At 62.1% G+C, this 14684-nt stretch overlaps 1 protein-coding gene across 2 annotated transcripts in view; it reads right to left on the minus strand.

Moving 5' to 3' along the window:
* Nucleotides 1-253: 253 nt before the first annotated feature.
* The window catches only part of LRP1 (LDL receptor related protein 1), a 78574-nt gene continuing 64143 nt past the window's right edge, over nucleotides 254-14684 (minus strand). For both annotated transcript variants that reach the window (XM_033866425.2, XM_033866426.2), the window contains 31 exons: nucleotides 14339-14526; nucleotides 13997-14202; nucleotides 13263-13451; nucleotides 12520-12668; nucleotides 12009-12102; nucleotides 11779-11895; nucleotides 11435-11554; nucleotides 10947-11069; nucleotides 10665-10790; nucleotides 10177-10293; nucleotides 9378-9484; nucleotides 9142-9274; nucleotides 8395-8514; nucleotides 8104-8226; nucleotides 7627-7767; nucleotides 7410-7544; nucleotides 7212-7331; nucleotides 5922-6190; nucleotides 5271-5449; nucleotides 4665-4771; nucleotides 4301-4417; nucleotides 3662-3838; nucleotides 3377-3517; nucleotides 3084-3257; nucleotides 2677-2838; nucleotides 2093-2267; nucleotides 1871-1972; nucleotides 1653-1717; nucleotides 1459-1549; nucleotides 1215-1359; nucleotides 254-1049 (listed from right to left, as the gene is read on the minus strand). In XM_033866425.2, the coding sequence (XP_033722316.1) occupies nucleotides 909-1049; nucleotides 1215-1359; nucleotides 1459-1549; nucleotides 1653-1717; nucleotides 1871-1972; nucleotides 2093-2267; nucleotides 2677-2838; nucleotides 3084-3257; nucleotides 3377-3517; nucleotides 3662-3838; nucleotides 4301-4417; nucleotides 4665-4771; nucleotides 5271-5449; nucleotides 5922-6190; nucleotides 7212-7331; nucleotides 7410-7544; nucleotides 7627-7767; nucleotides 8104-8226; nucleotides 8395-8514; nucleotides 9142-9274; nucleotides 9378-9484; nucleotides 10177-10293; nucleotides 10665-10790; nucleotides 10947-11069; nucleotides 11435-11554; nucleotides 11779-11895; nucleotides 12009-12102; nucleotides 12520-12668; nucleotides 13263-13451; nucleotides 13997-14202; nucleotides 14339-14526 (4353 nt within the window). In that variant the 3' untranslated portion in view covers nucleotides 254-908. The remainder of the gene's footprint in view (nucleotides 1050-1214; nucleotides 1360-1458; nucleotides 1550-1652; nucleotides 1718-1870; nucleotides 1973-2092; nucleotides 2268-2676; nucleotides 2839-3083; nucleotides 3258-3376; nucleotides 3518-3661; nucleotides 3839-4300; nucleotides 4418-4664; nucleotides 4772-5270; nucleotides 5450-5921; nucleotides 6191-7211; nucleotides 7332-7409; nucleotides 7545-7626; nucleotides 7768-8103; nucleotides 8227-8394; nucleotides 8515-9141; nucleotides 9275-9377; nucleotides 9485-10176; nucleotides 10294-10664; nucleotides 10791-10946; nucleotides 11070-11434; nucleotides 11555-11778; nucleotides 11896-12008; nucleotides 12103-12519; nucleotides 12669-13262; nucleotides 13452-13996; nucleotides 14203-14338; nucleotides 14527-14684) is intronic.

Below are 14684 nucleotides of genomic sequence, written 5' to 3' on the forward strand. Positions count from 1 at the left end.
GAGCATGAAAGCACAGGCCAGCTCCCAGAGTCTCACACTCAGGTAGACACAAACGGCTTTTTTTCTTTTTCTTTTTTTTTTTTTACAGTTTTATTTATAACAATATCTGTGTTATTTAGTTGTAAAGGAATTCAGCAAAAATTATTAAAACGTTCATATCCCCAAAACGGGGCTGCCCGCTTGCCCTTCCTTGGTGTGCCCCACTTCCTCCTCATCCCCAGGGGAGGGGAGCCTGGGGGAGTGTTTACCAAAGAAAGTCTCCAGCCCTGGGAGCCACAGTGGGGGCACTGGAGAGGGGGAGGGCCTGTCTGGTAGGGATACTGAGTGTGGCCATCTCAGAGGTGCCCCTAGAGTAGGGGCTGGGGCATGGGATGGCCTCCCCCAAGAAGAACTAAAAAACTCCATCCTTTCCTTCCTACCTCAGCCGGAGCCAAGTCTTCCAGACAAGGGCAGCAAAGGACTCACCCGCCCCAGAATCCCAGAGTCAACCCTCAGGGAGCTGGGAGGGGTAGGGGCGATGAGGGGGGAGAGCCTTGACGAAGTGTCTTGTACAGGGAGGGGGAGGCAGCACCACCAGCTCTCCCAGTGGGGCTGCGTTTTTGGTGGGAAGGTGGGAGGCAGGGCCCCCTTATACCGGTAAGTTGCAGGGGCCCCCTTCCTGCGCCCCCTCCCGGAAGGCAGCATTGGGCGGGGTGCTGAGGAGCAGGCAGGAAGGAGAACGGAAAGAGATAATACTGTGCCCGCTTGCTCGCTTGCTCACTCACATATAAAAAGTAATTCCTTCATTTTTACATTTATACATCCCAGCAGGGCTGGGGAGGGGTTGGCGGGGTAGGATGGGGGCTCCTTGAAGGACCTCTCTGGCAGGGGGCAGGAGGCTCTCTGCAGAAGTCCGATGGTGCAGGATCCTATGCCAAGGGGTCCCCTATCTCGTCCTCAGGGCCCCGGCCCAGGAGTTCTCGCTTCTCATCCGTGCTGGCCAAGGAGTGGCGGCTGCCATGACCACCCATATAGAGTGTGGCGTACACGGGGTTGGTGAAGTTGGTGGGCTGCAAGGCGACAGAGCGGTCAGGTGGGGCTCAGGGGCTGGGCTCTGTGGCCCGGGTACCCCATCCCCACCTCCATTCCATCATCCAGCCCAATACCCTTGGTCACCCCACCCACAGCCCTTTGTCCCTGTCCTGGAAGCCTCCTCCTCTGTCCTCCCAGCCCACCTTGTCAGGGTCCAGGGCGAAGTCGGCATCCAGTAGGCCCCCTACATCATCAGGCTCCCCGCCTTCGTACATCTTATACGTGGGGTTCCCAATCTCCACGTTCATGGCCCCGTTGGTCATCCGCTGATGCTGGAAGCCCTTAGCCCTGGGAGGAAGAAGGAGGTTGGGGGCAGGGATTCTAGCGGGATATGGCTATAGGGTGGTAAAATCATGGCCACAATTTTCCAGACCCCCCATAACTCACCCTCGGACTCGCCGCTTGTACCAGAACACCACTCCTGCTACCAGAAGCAGCAGCAGCAGCAAGAGCAAAGGGATTAGGATGGAGGCCATATCTAGAGGGGAGGAGGTGGGAAGCTCAGTCTGAAAGGCCTGGGAGGCACAAAGCCCTCTGTCCCAGGTCCCGGCAGCCCTGCCTCCCCAACCGCTGCCACCTACGTCCAGGCTGCTCTTGGCCGACCACGTGCTCCTCACACCGGGGTCCCGCCATGTGGGGTGGGCACCTGCAGACGGGAGGGGCGGAGCTGAGGGGGCATGTCGTCCACAACCGTGGCTGACGGGGAAACTGGGAGGGACCGCAGGATTCTGCTGGTCCAGCTCAGACTCGGGGGAGGGAGGGATAATCTAGGCCTCAGTGAGGCACAGGCCCAACTCACTGGCACTCGGGCATCATTTTGCTGTTCATGGTGCAGGAACCGCCATTGCTGCAGTGGCCAACGCAGGTCAGACAGCTGGGGGCCACCCGGCCATCGGAGCAGCTGCAGGAAGGAGTGAGAGGCTGGGCAGGGCTGACGGAGGGCATCTGAGATGCTGGGGAAGGGGCGGGGCGGGGCTGGGAGGAGTGGGCCGCCGGTGGGACAGGGCGGGGCCCCACTCACTTGCAGGTGACATCCCCGCTCTGCTTGTTGACCACGCAGGCCCCGTCGAGACAGCGGCTACACTTGTTCACCTCACACCTGGGCCCCTCGAAGTAGGCGGTGCAGCGGCACTGCCGGGAGCCGTCAGCAGCCATCTGGCACGTGCCGAAGTTCTCACAGTAGCCAGAGCACTGCCCTGTGGTTTGGGGGGTGGGAGAGGAGGTGCCTCGAACGCCACCCTCAGGAGGGTCCCCCAGAGGTTGTGGGGGGCAGCTGCCCACCTGAGGGGTCCCCCAGGCCTTTTGGGTGCCTCCCGCCTCCTCCTGAGCCCCTGGCTGCCCCCACGTCACAGGCTCCAGGATACAAAGATGTCCCGGAGCATCCTGACAGGGCACTGCTTTTGCTTGAATAATCCCGATGCCAGAGGGCTCACTACCTCGGTGGGGAGTGTGCTGACCCCTCCACAGGGGAGCACTGGCAACTTGGGCCTGGCTGGGCCGCAAACGGCCTCTCTCCAGAGAACTCGCACCTGTGACATCAACCTACGCTCTCAGACCCCCAGCTCCACCGTGCCCTGCCCCAGGGCCCAGGGACGGCTCACTCACGGTACTGGCAGCGGTCGCCCAGGAAGCCAGGCAGGCATCGGCACTGGGGCTGGTTGCCCTGGTTGACGGTGCAGGTGCTGTTGTTGGCACAGTACCCCGCACACACCTGCTGGGTGCATTTGGGGCCCGTGAAGCCTGTGGGGCACCGGCACGTGGGCATGCCTGGCGGGAGAGGATGTGTGAGCGGGGCTGTGGCCCACTGAGCCGCCCTGCCCTGCTGCAGGGGAACAGGGCTGGGAGGGCCTGGGCGGAGGGCAGACGGCAGAGGAAAGCAACACGGGGCTGGGGGCAGGGGTGAAGTAAGGCCGGGCAGGGGCTGGGGATTTGTCTGAGCGCAGGCGGCTTGCTGGAGGGGCTGGGGGCCCAGGGGCCGGGAGGAGTCCCGGCAGGAGAACTGAAGGCCATACCGGAAGGGGAGGCAGCACACGTGCCCCCGTTGCGACAGTGCTCCCAGCACTGGTCCAGCTCACACTTGTCGCCCGTGTAGCGGGGCTGGCAGCGGCACTTGGGCTGTCTCCGTGCATTGAGGAAGCAGCTGCCACCATTGAAGCACTGCAGGTTACAGGTTCCGGGCCGAGGAGCTGCAGGAAGGATCACGGCGGGGGGTGGAGAGCCGGGGGGTGGTGAGGGGAATTCAGGGGCTGTAGGGAGGAGGGCTCTGGAGCACGGGACGGGGGACCGGAGAGGGGCGTGAGCATACCGTCCGGCGGGGGCGTTGGCGAGGGCACGGCCACACAGGTGCCATTGTCTAGTCTCTTCCCGTTGGGACAGGTGCAGACAGGCCCACTGGGGCTCAGCAGGCAGAGCCACTCGCACTTCTTGCGGTCACAAGGGTTGGTCACTGCAGGTGAGGGCAGGGGTGGGAGGATGCTGAGCCCTGTGGACCCAGAACCTCCCCTGCCCACCAGGACCTGAGGCTGCAGCTTGGAGACTCAGCACCCCCTGGCCTTCCCTGCCCCAGCCTGGGCTCTCCGTCTCCACTCACCTTCAGGCTGCTTGTGCTGGTGGTACAGGACCACATCCGAGGCGTGGCTCAGGCCCCCCGTCAGGTTGATCAACGGGCTATGTCCAAACTTATGGATCTTGAAGACACGATTATTGATGTAGGTGACGCCATAGATGTAATCCTCAAAGACGTCGATGCTGAAGGGGTGACTGAGGCCTGCGGGGGGGTCAGAGGGGACTCAGGCCCTGGTCACACTCTCCAGGACAGTGGGCGCCAAGGCTCCCAGGTACCTCTAACTCAAACATCCCAAAGCAAACTCTCCTCAACCTGTTCCTCCTGCTGTGGCCACTACTGGCAAAAGGTCCCATCAGCCCTAGACGTCTGGGGTCAGGGTCAACTTCTGCTCCCTCTTCTCACATTGGCTGAGTTCCTATTATTACCCATATTGCCTCCACGCAGCTCAATACTCATTGGTAGAATGAATGAATGGAAAAGTGGCCCAGAGGGTCAGGGTGAGCCTCAGGCCTGCAGGACTGGTGCAGGGGGTGTCTGGTTGGGAGGGGCCTGAAACGCACTGCAAGATTGTTGAGGGCCAGGCCGAGGAGGATGGTAGGTGCTAGGTGAGGCCTTGGGCTCAGAGGGGAGGACAAGGGCCCGAGGCTGCTGGTGGACTCTGACCTCGTTTGCTGTCAGCAGCCACGATGGGGTCAGTGCCGTTGAGCCGGATGCTGCCGATGACTGAGAGCTTGGCATCCGCCCAGTACAGACGTTCATTGTGGTAATCCACGGCCAGGCCTGGGGGAGCAGAGAGCACTGTGAGGGCCCAGCCCCCCTGCCCCAGGCTGGGGGAGCAAGCGGGACTGTCTCCATGTTTGGGACAGTTCCACCCTGTTCCCATGATCACTCCCAATCACCTCTTCTGGGAAAAGCCTCCACAACCCATCTGTCCCATCCCAGTCCAAGCCTCTTCCCCTAACTTTTGTGTGGCCCCAGGCTCAGCGAGCCTACCCCTCCCACATCCCCTGCCCACTTCTGCACGGACCTGTGGGCCACTGGATGTTGTCCTGTACCAGTGTCTCCCGAAGGGTCCCATCCATGGCTGCTGTTTCAATCTTGGGGTGGTTCCCCCAGTCTGACCAGTACATGGTGCTGGGGAGGGAGAAGGAATGAGTGTGGCTAGGACCTGGGCTCCCACAGGAGGCCACTCAAGGTGGGCACAGGGCACAGAGACTGCTGGGTACACAGAGAGGAGGGTGTTCTTGTCCACCTCCTCCAGAGAGCAGTGGGGGGAGTCAACTTCCTGACCAGGTTAAAGATCTTTTACTCTAAAACCACACTGTGCTGCTCCAGAGTCGTCTAAGTAGGCAGAGCTGCCCCCTGGAGCAGAGGAGAAGCCCAGAAGCTGGCTGCCCGTGACAGCCAGCCAAGTGGAGGTCAGGCCCCACCTGAGCAGGCCAGCAGGACCCCAGGCAGCGTCAGGGAGGGCCAGGGCTGGGCGCAGCCTGGAAGACCCAGGGGCCTGCAGAGGACTCTGACCTCAGGCTGGTCTGGGAGAGGAAGGACAAGCCGGGGGATGCTGGGCACCCACCTCCAACCCAGGGGCTTCCTAGCCCCAGCCCAGATGCCTCCCCCCGGGACCCCTGCCCACCCCCTCAGCGGGTCCACCACGATGGCGTGGGGCTCGTCAATCATGCCGGAGATGAGCGTCTTGCGGTTCTCGCCCTTCATCTGCGCCACTTCAATCACATCTCGGCCCGAGTCGGTCCAATACACGTTCCCGGCAACCCAGTCGATGGCGATGCCCCTTGGCATCTTGAGCCCTGAAATCTGGATGAGGGGGTTACAGTTTCAGAGGCTTCCACCTTTTGTCTTCCTGCCCATCGTCCAGCCCCCCGACACCCGGTCAGCCTGTCCCTGCTAGATATCGCGACCCTGATTTATTGAGGAACAGAGTAAAGCCCAAAGAGACGAAATAGGTTAGTAAGATGGAATAGGTTAGCTAGTGGGCTGCCTGTGACGATCAGGAACTGAACGTGGCTCTGATGCTGCTGGCCAGGTGCCCCCTGTGCCCTGTAGCCTCGGGCTGCCATGCGGCAGAAACACCTACTGACAATGGTGCTGCTCTGTCTACCTGCTGTCCGCGCCTCATGACGTAATCCGGGGTCTGCCCTGCATGCCAGTCTCACCCTTTGGCCCTTCCTCTGTCCTCTGCAAACTCTGCTCTGAACAGTCTGCTTTTTGGAGTCTTCCCACCCAGCCCGTGCCTCCACGCAGGTCCCACCCCAGGCTGGGTGCTCACATTAAGGTGGGTGACACCCCGGTCAATCTGTCGCCGGTGGCGATTGGAAGTGGTGGGAGGCGCAGCAGGTGGCAGGCTACGGTAGGAGATGGTGCCCGTGTGCCAATTGGTCCAGTAGACGCGGCCAGCCTTGACATGGACATCCATGGCATCGATGCGGACACTCTCGTCACCCTGGAAGGCCTGCTCGTAAGCCGAATGGGGGTGACTGGGGAACAGGCTTCGGATCTCGTTGTCATCAGCGATGTACAGGACCTGATACTCAGAGCCTGGAGGGACAAGAGGCCAGATGTTGGTGGGGGTGAAAGGTGGGGCTGGGGGCTGCTGGGCCCGGTGCTGGAAGGAGCCGCCGCAACGTGCTCCCCACCCAGCCCGGCGCCTTTCACACTAACAATGTCTCTTCTCCTAATCAAACCATCTGACCCAGTCAGAAGCCTCTGTCATCCTGCCCCAGAGCCAGGCTTCAGGACTCCAGCCTCAGCCCCTGGAACTCCCCTCCCCTCCCCGCCCCTCCCCTCCCCTCCTCTCCTCTCCTGAGGTGATCTAGTGTGACCTGCTGACCCTCCTCCTCCAGCCTCATGGACTTCTGCCTCCTTGTGGCCTCTGCTAGTATCACCACAGTCCCTGCTCCACACTGATATCTGCTTGCGGGTGCACACACATGTGGGGGTGTGTGAGCATGGCCACGGAGGGGGGCAGGTGTGCATGGGCATCTGCGTGCACTTGGGCACGTGTGGTGGGGTTGTGTGTGCACAGTGTGTGTGTGTGCCTGGGTGTGCATACATGGATGTGGGGTGTGTTTGTATACAGGCATGAGGAAGGTGCAGGTGTGTGTCAAAGCATATGTGGGTGTAGAACTCACATGTTCTCACCAAAAAAAAAAAAAAGTAAATACGTGAACTGATGGATGTGTTAACTCGATGCAGGGGGAATCCTTTCACAAGGCGTATGTACATCAAATCATCGCCTTGCACACATTAAATATCTTACAATTTTGTCAATTATACCTCAATAAACATGAAAAAAGCATAATGGGAATATGCAAGTGGGGTACACTTGGCTCTGTAAGTGTGGTGATGCCGCCTGCGTGCTCTGCCCCCAAACTTCCTCAGCCCCAGGACCTCGGGCCCCTGCATGGCTGCCAGAACGGAGTGCAGAAAGCTGTACTGAGGGTCTGGAATTTCAAGCTTGGGCAAGGGTGCTTGGAGGAAAACACGGCGTTCCAGGTCCCGTTTCTTATCCTGGCATTGTAAGCCCCGCCCCCTCTCTCCGCCCTCTCCCAGCTCCCACCTTCCGCCTTGCAGGTGTTGTGCGTCTTCATGAAGTTGCGCGCGCAGCTGCACAGGTGGCCGCCCTTGGTGTTGTTGCAGAGCTGTGAGCAGGTGCCGAAGCGCAGGCATTCGTTGATGTCTGGGGGTTACACAGGAGGGTCATGGAAAGTCTTGAGTCTGGGGCTTCTGCCCTCCCCGCTGGGCCCCACCTTCCTACCCTGGCATCCAGGCTGGCCTGGCACCGTGTGGAAGCCAGAGCGGCAGGCACAGTACGCGGCTTTCTCGGTGCGCACGCAGCGTGCCTCATCCCCGCAGATGCTGGCGTTGGCGGCGCAGCTGGTCAGCTTGGGGTCTGCAAAGACAGAGAGTCTAGGCCTGGGCTTCGGCTCTCAGCCCCTCCCGGCCAAACCCCGCCCCAGCACGCCGGGTCTCACCGATGCTGCAGCCCTCCTCGTCAGAGCCGTCCCCGCAGTCATCGAACATGTTGCAGCGCAGCGAGGAGGAGAGGCAGTGCTGGTTCCGGCACAGAAACTCCTTCTTGTCTTTGCAGTGGGGGGTCTGGGCTGTGGGCGGCTCTGGGGGAGGGCGGGGCTTGAGGTCCTGGGTATTTACCACCCTGCCCCCTCTTCCCACTGGAACCCCCAGTCAGTCACGGGTAGAGGGGGTCCCAAGCCTGGCTGTCAAGCTTCAGGGGAAGCTGGTTAAACATCCAGATTCTCAGTCTCCACCTCAACACCTTCCTCAGGGGCTTCTTTCCCAACAAGACAGGGCCTCCAGGCTCCCGGCAGTGGATCCTCCCCTCTCCCGGTGAATCGGCTCAACAGATGATGAGCCCACCTGGCCCAGCCCCACTGCCTGCAGCACCCCCACTCTAGGCGGCCCAGGCTCCCCCTTACTGGCCCCCTGCTCACCACAGTCCTCCTCATCAGTCCCATCCCCGCAGTTGTCCGTGCCGTCGCACTGGCGCCCGATCCACAGGCAGACGCGGTCGTTCTTGCAACGGAAGGGCCGGTTTGGAGGGCACACGAACCTGGCTGCAGCAGCGAGAGGAGACAAGTCAGAATCAGCCTGGGAGGGGGGAGCGGGGGCGGGCCGAGGGCCACCAGGGTGCGTCAGAACCCCGCCCACGCCCCGACAGAAGCCCCGCCCCCGCCTGGGAGCCCCGCCCCGTCCGAAGCCGCGCCCCCACCCAGGAGCCTCACCGCACTCCTCTGGGTTCTCGTCTGAGTTGTCTCCGCAGTCGTCCTCGCCGTCGCACTTCCACGCTAGCGGCTTGCACAGGGTGTTGTTGCACTGGAACTCGTCCAGGGGGCAGGTCCGCACTGGGCGTCAGGGGGAGCAAAGAGTAAAGAATGAGCCCAGAGCCCCAGGCTGCTGGCGGCCGGGTCTTGCCCAGACCCCTCCCTCCAGGGGCAGAGACCTAGAGGGAACATGGGGAAAGCGGTGGTACCACCAGATCGAACCCGAGTTTCCTAATTTTCTACCAGCCGGGTAAGCTGGGCAGAACTGCCTCCTCTGGTATTTAGGGGAGAAGAGGCATTTTTGGGGAAGTGTCCAGAGGAGTCCAGAGAGCCCTCTTTCTCTGGTGGTGTGGCAGGGCTCCGGGGCCTACTGTAGTTCAATGGCAGGTACACTCAGCTGGGAGTCAGGAGACCTAGGTTCCAATCCCTGTCCTTAGCCCACCAGCGCAGAGCTAGGATATCTGCCCTCACTGCTCCAAGCGCCAACCTTCTCTCACCCGGCCCGCCCACTGCCCCAGGAAAGGAAAGTGAGCAGGGACTTGACTTCTCAGGGCAGCTGACTGCTGTGTTGGAACTTGTGGGATGGGGCCTGGGTGGACACAGCCCACAGGTTTCTGCTGGATTTCAACCCAACTGGCTCCTGATTAAGTGCTACTGCGGGGTGGCGGTAGGGTGGGAGGGCTGGGGAGCCGAGCCGGAGGGGCTCACCGCCAGTGCCGCAGGCTTCCTCGTCACTGCCGTCCATGCAGTCAGCATCTGCATCACAGCGCCAGCGCAGGGGGATGCAGTGACCACTCTTGCACTGGAACTGGTCCATGTCACAGCGGGGGGTACAGTCTTTCTGTGGGCGCAGGAGCAGCATCCTGGTCAGACCTGGGCACCCCTGCAGGCCTGCCCTGACTCTTCTAAGGCCATCCCTCCCTCCTTCTGGTCTCCCTGCCCACCTCGTCTGAGCCATCTGCACAGTCATGATCCCCATCACATTTCCAGCGCCCAGCGATGCATCGGCCATTGGCACAGGAGAACTCACTCTCAGAGCAGGGCCGAGGGGCTGGGAAGGACAGGGGAGAGACAGGCCCCAGAAGGGTGGGCATACGGACTCAGCCCTCGAGAGCATCTCCAGCCCTTGCAGAGCAGTATCACCCATCCCTGAGTCCCTGAAGGCCACAGTTGACTGGCATAATGACCAAGATGCTCAACTAATCCTGGGCAAGCCAACTGGCTGTCCTCATAGGACTGGTCAGGCCCAGAGGGCACTCACACTTACCCGTCTGGGGCAGACACACTAGAGAGGGCACGGGTCCCCGGCCCTGCCCTCAGGACAGACTGTGTGTGGGGAGGGCAAGGGAGGGGCAAGACCACTAAGACAAGCACCAGGGTTTAGGGAGAGGCCAGTAAAGGAGGATGGGCTGGCACAGCACGGGGACGGGTGGGCTCTGGGGCAGCAGCAGGGGGATGTGGTAGGAGCACGGGCACATCAGAGACACCTACCTCTGCAACCCCAAGAGGACAGTGTGAAAATGGAGAGAAACATGAGATGAGGTGAAATGGCACAAACTCAAATACACAACATGGAGCGGGGTGGGGTGGGGTGAGGCGGGAGGGAGCTCCTGACCCCCAGCCCTGGGAAGCAGCCACCTGCTCTAGTGCAGCCTGGTGGCGGTGGGGCAGGGGTACTGAGCGGGGAGGTCTCCTGGGGGAGGACACCTGCTGGGCCGGGGGGGGATGGGGTAGGGGACATACTGCAGCTCTCCTCATCGGAGTTGTCGCCACAGTCGTTGTCGTAATCGCACTGCCAGCGGCCCGGCACACAGCGGTTGTTCTTGCAGCGGAACTGGTAGGGCTCACAGGTACGCTCGTCTAGAAGAGGCAAGATTGAGGGGCAGTCAGGGATAGAGCGGGGGGCAGACGTCAGGGCCCCGGAAGGTGTGGTCAGGATGGCCAGGAGCGGGAGAGTGGGCATTCCAGCCTGACAAAAAGGTCAGCAGTGGGAGTCCAGGCTGCATTCTGAGATGTGGAGTCTATGGGGACTTCTGGGGCAGGAGGGACACGAAAGGATGGAGCTGCTCTGGGGAGGGGATCGACAGATCCCATAGGGTGGCCAGGTGTGTGCCGATGAGGTGCTGGCAGGAGTGGGGACGGGAATTAGACAGGAGTGGGACCCAGGCGGCAGGCAGCCCCAGCCCTCCCCGTCAGGTGCCTCTCCCTGGAGCAGGGCTGGGGAAGCTCACCACACTCTTCTTTGGGCTCATCCGAGCCGTCCCCGCAGTCGTCCTCTCCATCACACTTCCAGCGCGCCGGGATACAGCGGCCCGAGTCCTTGCAGCGGAATTCGTCCACTCCACAGGTCATCTGGGCTGCAAGGGGGTGGCCCAGCGATGAGGGGGAGGCTCCTTTCAGGAATGCACTGGGAGGGTGCGGTCTGGAAGGGAGCGGCCACCGAGGGGGGTCACCCGTGGGGGTGGTGGGAGCAGCAGACACTGTGGAGGGAGGGTGGGCTCCAGGAGACTCACTGCAGTTGGCGGGCTCGTCACTGCCGTCCACACAGTCGTTGTCCCGGTCACAGACCCAGACGCGGGGGATGCAGCGCTTGGTGATGGAGCACTGGAACTGGTTGGGGGCACAGGTCACCTCGGCTGCGGGGTTGGGGAGAGAATGAGGACCTGCCCATTCCACCTGCCCCGCACAGTTCAAGATCCCCATTTTCTCCCTCTCCCAAGCCCTGGCCTTGTCCTGGTCCTGCCGGCAATTTCTTGGGAGGAAGGAAAATCATCTTCAACTTTGGTGATTTTGTCTTCTGGATCCGCACATCTCTACGACGTGCATGATGATTTTACGAGCAAACCAAGTCACACCCCATATAATTCATGTTGCTCATCTAGTAACATTACTTGAGAGCAGCACGACCCCTAGAAGAAGCGGGGGCTAGATTTCAATGTGAATCGTGTTTCCGTGCCCGTTTTCCACCACCCCCCTCCCTGCCACCACCCGGGGCACTCACGGCAGTCCCTCTCGTCCTCCCCGTCTCCGCAGTTGTCCTGCCCATTGCAGCGGAAGATGCCGGGAATACAGCGGTTGGTGTTGGTGCACTTGAACTGACTGGGCAAGCAGACGTGGATGTCTGTGGGGATGGCAGGAGGGGAGGGTAACTAACGGTGGGTGCAGGATTCGGGAGGGGCGGGGGCCCACTCCCTCGGGGGGAGAGCGTGGGCCCAGGGCTGGAGAAGCAGGAGTCCAGCCTGGAGAGGTGGCCGCTGTGGGCTGGGCCTCCTTGCCCTGGGAGCGCAGTTACCAAACCCCCAAATCCCGGGGAGGACAAAGCGGGGCGGGAGGGCGGCCCTTTACCGCAGTTGGCCTCGTCACTGTTGTCTTGGCAGTCGTTGTCCCCGTCACAGATGAAGGCCGGGTTCGTGCAGATGCCCGTCGAGCACTGGAACTGTCCTGGGCGGCACTTGAACTCGGCTGCCGGGAGGGGAGGCTCAGCGTCAGCAGGGCCGGGGGGCGGGCCACTCGGGGCCTCGGGAGTCGGGCGGCCCTGACGCAGGACCCTCTTGCCACCCCACCCGGGCACTCACGACAGTCCGGGGGCTCGTCCGAGTGGTCCCCGCAGTCGTCCTCCGTGTCACACTTCCACCAGAAGGGGATGCACTTGTCGTTCTTGCACACAAACTGGAGGGCAGGTGGGGGCGAGAGGGGTTGGTGGGGGTCTGGGGACCTCGGGAGGCTTTCTTTCGAGGGGCCGGGATGTCTCAAAGAAGCAGGGGGGTCAGGTATCTTGGGGGGAGGTTGAGCTGGATGGGAGGTTGGGGTGTGGTGAGCGCAGGAAGGCCAGGCGAGGGGGCATCTGTGTGGAGGTCGGCGGGGGGAGTCAGGGTTAGGGGGTGGGGTGTTTGTGTGAGGTGACGGGTATAAAAGTATTGCTGTGGGGAGACAAGAGGTAGGCAAGAAATGCGGGGGTGTTAGCGTGGGAAAACCAGATGTGTGAGGACAGTAGGGCGGGTGCTGGGGTCCCAGGAGGAGTGCAGGTAGTGGTGTGGGAGATCGGGGAACGAGGTATGGGGAGCAGGGTCCGGGGAAGAACCTCACCTGGCTGGCTGTGCAGTTGGACACACAGTTGCGCCCATCGCCGCCCAGGTAGAAGTTGGTGGGACAGGCACACTTGTGGCCGCCCCCGGGGGACAGCAGGCAAAGGTTGCTGCAGCCGCCATTGTTGACCTTGCAGGGGTGGTTGGGCACTGCCGGAGGAAACGTGGTTAGAGGGTGGCGGACTGGCCCAGTGTATGGACCACTGCTCCCTGGGCCGCCGGCCTCTGGCGGGGCGAGGGCAGTGCTCACTGGTAACACGTTTTCTGGTCTTCCAAAGGCTGCCTGGCCCATCTATCCTGGGCAGAGGTGGGATGGGTCCAGACCCTGCTCTTTCAGGAGGGAGCTGAAGCCAGAGATAGGAGAGGACTCTGCTGAGGTCCCAGGATCAGGCTGGACCCGAACCCCACATGCTGCCTCCCCTGTGCTCTCCCCCTCAGCTCTGGCCTGCCTGCCTTCGGGGTCTGGCCTTGGTGGTCTCCACCCAGACCTGCTCTACTGGACGGCCTCAGGGCCTCGCCGCTACAAGGTTCTCGGGCTGGACCCCAGCTGGGCTGTAGCTCCTGAGAGCCGGAACGTAGCCTGTCTACAGGCCTCCGAATCTCCTGGTGTCTGCAGGCGCTGCTTGGTCAGCGCTGGGGGAGGGGTGGCCTGGCAGCCCTGCTGAGACAGTGGGGCCCCGTCCCACCGCAGGGGCCCCTCGTGCCTGGCTCAGCGGGGTCGGCTCTCGGTCCTCGGCCGCTTACCGTCAGGCTGGCGCAGGGCGTGGAAGACGTGCAGGTCCATGGGCCGGTGCAGTGTGCTGATGAGAAGCGTCTTGTTGGTGCCCGTGGTCTTGTGGGCTCTGTTGATGGACTTTGTCTCCCAGTCGGTCCAGTAGACATAGTCCTCGAACAGGGTCAGGGCGAAGATGTGCGGTATGTCCTGGCTCAGCACTGAGGGCGGCAGGGGGCCGGGGGACAGGCCGGGCGGCCGGTCAGCACCGAGTAGTACTGGGCGCCTTCCCTACTGGGCCCTTAACCCCACAGCAGCCCTGTGAGGGGGGCACTAGCCCAGCTCCAGCCCCTGGCCGCACAGCTGGTAAGTGGCAGAGCTGAAACGCAACTCCTGGCCTGTCTGACAACAGGTTCCTGCCCAAATACACTCTACGGTTCCCTGGGAAGGAGTGGGGGCGTCCTGGGTACGCCAGCCCCAGCCCTTCTGCTCCCACCTTCCTCAGGGCCTGTCATCTGAAACTGTGCGTGGGAAGGTGCCGCTCTCTCTCCTTCCCGAGGGAGCTGGTGGTTTCCTCATGCCTGGGCGGATCCAGGGGGCATACCCTGGGGTGCTCTGAACCCCGACCCCCGGTGGGTGGTGTCCTCAGACCATGCCCTCTGGCTTTTAAGCCTACTCTTGCCCCAAAGGCCTGATCCCCTGTAGCTTCAGAACCCCCATCCCCACTAGGTCTGCTGTGCCTGGGCAGCCTCACTGGCACACTGACCAACGTGACGATTGGAGCCATCCAGGCTGGCAAACTCAATGTAGTCCTCACGGGCGTCGGCCCAGTAGATGCGCTCGGTGACGTAGTCCAGGGTCAGGCCGTTGGGCCACGTGATCTTGGTGTCCACGATGACACTGCGGCCAGACCCATCCATGCCGATCCGGCCGATCAGTGAGTGGTCCCCCCAGTCTGTCCAGTACAGGTACCTGTCAGGTGGGTGAGCAGTCAGCCCTGAGATATCCAGCAACCAGTCCCACCAGGAGCCTGCAGGGAGGCTGGGCCTGGACGCCCGAGTGTACCAGCTGCCTTCAGAGGCTCCCCCAACCCTCCTCGCCCACGTACCCATTCTGCACGTCCACCACCAGAGCCCTGGGCTCACGGAGGCCAGAGCTGACCAACACCGTGCGATAGGCCCCATTGAGCTTGGACACTTCGATGGTGTCCCGGCCTTTGTCACACCAGTATAGGTTGCCGCCGACCCAATCCACAGCCAGCCCGTCGGGATTGCTGAGGCCCGTCCTGTGCAGCACCTGCGGGCAGGGGCAGGGAGGAAGGGCCCTGGGTGAGTTGGGGCAGGACCCTCAGCCGCTCTAGGAGCACAGTGGATGGAAAAGGCCCAGCCCCGGGCATGGTGTCAGCCCAGGCTCGAGGATAGGGGTCTCTGGATGAGAGAGACCACAACCCAAGC

Source organism: Tursiops truncatus, chromosome 11 (assembly GCF_011762595.2).
Source record: "Tursiops truncatus isolate mTurTru1 chromosome 11, mTurTru1.mat.Y, whole genome shotgun sequence".
NCBI lineage: Eukaryota > Metazoa > Chordata > Mammalia > Artiodactyla > Delphinidae > Tursiops > Tursiops truncatus.